Consider the following 5,000-nt stretch of genomic DNA (forward strand, 5'->3'; position numbering starts at 1 on the left):
TCCCTCGGGAGACATTTTTCTTGGGCATCAAGAGACATAGCACATTGACACATACAATCAGACAAATCAGACGACGATTAACATGAAATACCTACAGTGTACATATACATATACTGTACATCAGTCATACAAAGTGATACCATATTGCACTAGCCCTTCATAAAATAAATATGACCCATCCCCCCCAGGAGGTTGAAATGAAAAGAAAAAGCATGAAATATTGCACCGCTTCCCTGAGAGTAAAGCATGATGAACTGCACCAGGATGCTCATCTCTTACTATTGGGAGCTTTAATGGACAGTGGGACAACGGAACATTTGTATCTGTTCAACTTGCAGTTTGGTAACCTGTACCTTCTGCCTGACGGCAGCATCTCATACTCTTTATGAAGGATGTGATTTGGGTCTTTGGTCATTTTGAGGCCCTGCTTCCTCGCCGTCTCCTCGAAGATCTCTTGGAGAGGAGATGGAGCTTCTTAATGAGGTTTTAAAGTTGTGATTTGAGTTTAACGGACAGGTCACCAAACAATGTGATGCCATAACGGATGATGGATTCAATGGTTGCCCTGTAGAACAGCATCATGATGTTTTTTGCCACTCTAGGGACCCTGAGCCTTCTAAAAAAATGCAAGCGCTGGTTAATACTTGGTCACGTAATCTCATCCCACGGTTTCTCCTATCACTCCTATGCCGACGACACCCAACTTTACCTTTCCTCCCCCCCCTCTGACACTCTAATTTAATCACGCATCTCTGCCTGTCTGAAAGACATTGGGGCCTGGATGGCTGCTCACTACCTCAAACTGAATTTAGATAAAACTAAACTTCTCTTTCTCCCTGCTAAAGACTCTCCTCTGACCGACCTCTCTATCACCATCAACAACTCCATCGTATCACACTCCCTAACAGCCAAGAACCTCGGAGTCATACTCGATAATCAACTATCCTTCTCCCCTTTCATTGCTGCCACCGCACGTTCCTGCCGCTTTGCCCTCTACAATATCTGAAAAATCCTTCCATTTCTCACCATAGAAGCATCACAAATCCTGGTTCAATCTCTTGTCATTTCCCGCCTTGACTACTGTAACGTTCTGCTTGCTGGTCTTCCTGCCTCCACTATCCAACCACTTCAACTCATTCAAAATGCTGCAGCCCGTCTGGTTTTCAATCATAATACATTTTCCCATGTCAACCCTTCCTACGCGATCTACATTGGCTTCCCATTCTGGCTCGTATCAAATTCAAGACCCAGCCTATATATATATAATATATATATATATATATATATATATATATATATATATATATATATATACTGTATATATGTGTGTATATATATATATATATATATATATATATATATATATATACAGTATATGTGTATATATATATATGTGTATATATATATATATAGGCTGGGTAATTAATAATAATAATTACATTTCCCCCACAAAAATGATTTGGTGGCCTACTTGCAATATCTTCACGGCCCACAGGTTGGGAATGGCTGCTCTAAACCAAACATCCCTCATGTAGCCTACAGCTGAATAATGGCCAACAAGTAATATTGCGTCTGTGATTCTGAACAACCTGCTGATTTCACTACTTTAGGCGACCACCTATTATGGCATTGCACCCACCATAGTCAGAGTCCTCTGCAACCCATTTCTGTGCAGGCCAGAAGTATGGTGTCTGGAAAGGTTGGGTTTAGAAAGATAATATTAGTGATATTATTTCACTGTATAGAGCTGTGTCCATAACACTGACAAGCTTCAGTATATATTTACCTTTTCCCCCTTTTCTTTAAAGGTGCTAGATATTTTAAACATCAATATATTATTGTCAAATGAATTGTTATATGTTGGTAGAATTACTGTAAACACATGGGACCATGGAGGCAATCTATCACACCAGTGGCTACTGTCAAACATTTGTCTTAAGTTGTACTATGTCGTAATGTCGTTATTGTATGTTTCTGCGATCCACGGAAACGTAGCATATCATGTTTCTGAACCCAAAATGTGTTTCACATATCAACATTATACACGTCATAGAGTAGAGCAGTGCCCAGTAAGGGTGTTGTGGTCGGGGTGGATGGAGGGGGTCAACACTCAAGTCCCAGTCAAGGACGCACCGTTTCAAAAGTCTAGATTTCAACTGTCCATGAGTCATATTTAACATTTTTGTTATTTAAGCCAAAACATAATCCTAACCTTAACCAAGTTGTTTTAAGATTCAAGATTCTATCGTGTATTGCCATGTCAATGAAACATTGATTGGAATTTGTCTTGGCTTGTGCTCATGTCAAGTCAAAACAACCACAATGACAAACACATCCACAGGGCACAAGTAAACCATGTATTAAGTGCATTATAGACAGAGCAAAAAAATGCAGAATAGGCACAAGTGTGTGATGCATTAAAAGACCCCACTAGGGGGCATACGGTAGTTCAAATTGGGTTCAAGAACTGAACATAAACTAAGTCAACTAAAAGATAACCAAAGTTGTTAAAGTTGTTGTATTTGCGTTTAAAGTTGGAAATGCATCAAGGTTTTCAAATAAAGTGGCGTTTTGTTCCAGATTTACATTGAGACTGTAGGTTTGCAGAAACGTAAAATGCCAGGTTTTAGACATGTACATGAGATTGTGGGTGAAACTTGCCAACATTTGACTGTGTTGCATCGGGCTAACTTAGGACACGTAATGACTTGGAGATTGCATGAGCTCCTTTGTAGCAAAGAAAAGGGGGATGTCTGACCTGGAAGCGGTAGAGCGTGGCATCGTTGCACATCAGCAGCTTCTTGTGGTTCTGCAGAGGGTAGATGTAGCCATAGGCCACCAGCATGGTGCCAAAGACCTGAGCCTCTGAGACAGACGAGCAGGGAGGACACACACACACACACACACACACACACACACACACACACACACACACACACACACACACACACACACACACACACACACAAAAGGCAGGGTAAACACAGGTGCAAGCAAAACAGTAATGAGGGTTTCCAACTTCCAATCCACATCCAATGGACATTGGAAACCCTCACTAGTGTTTTGCTTGCACCTGTGTTTACCCTACCTTTTTGACATAAAATGGCCCCCGTGAAAAGGGTCTATAATCTTATTTCATATCTTACAAACACAACACACTTACCTTCCTGAGTGGTCTTCAACTTGTTGAGAATCCATGCGATGATGTCCTTACCTGTGTGGGAACAGGTGAAGATTTACCATTCAGTCCATTACAGGGTATGTTATGTAGGCTACACACAGTAAAAGAAATACGTCTCTATCGTTGCATCGGCCTATACACTGCGCCCAGCGCCCGGCGCAGCGCAGATTAGTGGGCGTGGACCGGCCCACTCGATATTTTGGTGTCGGCGCTACAGGCGGCCTTAAGCATTATAACCACGCCTTTTAAGCGTAAAATTATGCACAATCTGCTCATTGGAGAAGTGCAGTAAACGAATCACAAGCTTCCCTTTTAAGCTCCAATTCCACGGAGCGATCCAGTCCGGTCAGAAAAGCCAAGCGCTCTGAGCTCCCCCCCTCCCTTTCATCCCCATCTGTCTCCAATATATTATTCCATACTATTATGCTTCTCAAACCTATCTAACTGCAGTTTAAATACTGCAAGCATGTAAATACGCTACACTATAGCAAGATCAAAGTGAAAAGAATGTTCTAAACGCATTGGCTAGAAAAATATAGCCTATCCCTATGTGGCCTATGTCATGATGAGATTAGATTGGTGAAAGTTTGTCCAGATTAGAATGATATCGTTTTCTCTCGCTACCTTTTCTTCTCCAGTGCTGCAGATGATGCACATAAATATAGCCTACATTATGTAAAGTCATTGCATAAATGTGTTTTTATTGTAAAAGTAAATGTGAAGTAAGCCAAGTCTTATTGGAGCAGAGCGGACATCACAGTAGAACCGTGTTAGCTGTCTCTCATCTAAATCACGTTATATCTGCGAGGGATATATATACCACCTGGGTTACATATATGTTTCACATAGGGCTGTGTTTGGATTTCAATGTTTTATTTGGTCCAATATTGAAATGTTCGAGAATTGCATGTTGTGTGAACAGAAACATTATTTCTATCTACCACTTTAGGCAATTTAGGCTGATTTGGTTGATATTTATTCTCGAAATGTATTAGCCTCAATGCATGCTGGGAGATTTGAGGGAGTGAGAGAGAGAGGAGGGGGAGAGAACAGCTTTTTTCCATTGGTTTTTGTGCTGCGCGAGAGAGGGAGTGAGAGGAGAGAGGGGGGGAGAGAACAGCCTCTGAATGACAGGGGCTCAAAACTACGATATAACTACTTTTTTCCATCGCGCGAGAGAGAGGGAGAGAGAGAAAGAGAGAGGGAGGGGGAGAGAGTGTGAGATGGGCAGAGGAGAGCTGTGCGTAAATACGCACAATATCCGTGGCGCACACAATATCCGCGGCGCACTGAATAAGGCCTGGTTTTGAAAAGCGCTAAGCGCTAAATTAACGCCAGGGGGGAAGATATCGTTAGGCCGGTATTTAAGGCCGAAACGCCCATTTTGGCCTATTTTGGCACTGCGCCATGCCTCTTTGGCGTAAAGCGCATTTCGGGGCCTAAAACCATGTTGCTATCTTCCCGAGGCAGGCGCAAGGCACATTTTTTTGTGTTGACCACCAGTTTTTGCACCTAAGGCCTGTGAGAAGATAGGGCCCATAGCCTCTAAACTCTGGGGCTGCTAATACAAGTCCAAACAGCTTAATTTTATCCCTGAAATGTCCTCTCAATCACATAAATCTTAATTCTCCATTAAAAACAACAGCGTTAAAAAATAACATTAAAAATAACAGCGTTAAAAACAACAGCATTAAAAATAACATTAAAAATAACAGTGTTAAAAATAACAGCATTAAAAAGTGAGTATCATAGGTTTAGATGGGATTTATTCAGGGGTTGATTCATGGAGACACTAGTAATTAAGGGATTTTCCATGGAT

At 41.6% G+C, this 5,000-nt stretch overlaps 1 protein-coding gene across 1 annotated transcript in view; it reads right to left on the bottom strand.

Annotated features, from left to right (window-relative positions):
* The window catches only part of rgs9a (regulator of G protein signaling 9a), a gene marked incomplete at both ends in the record, with an annotated part of 30,033 nt that overhangs the window by 16,094 nt on the left and 8,939 nt on the right, over positions 1-5,000 (bottom strand). The window contains 3 exons of the mRNA XM_083649124.1: positions 1,640-1,691; positions 2,759-2,865; positions 3,164-3,214. Coding sequence (XP_083505250.1) covers positions 1,640-1,691; positions 2,759-2,865; positions 3,164-3,214 — 210 coding nt within the window. The remainder of the gene's footprint in view (positions 1-1,639; positions 1,692-2,758; positions 2,866-3,163; positions 3,215-5,000) is intronic.

This window comes from Poromitra crassiceps, assembly GCF_964638095.1.
Source record: "Poromitra crassiceps genome assembly, chromosome: 13".
Lineage (NCBI taxonomy): Eukaryota > Metazoa > Chordata > Actinopteri > Beryciformes > Melamphaidae > Poromitra > Poromitra crassiceps.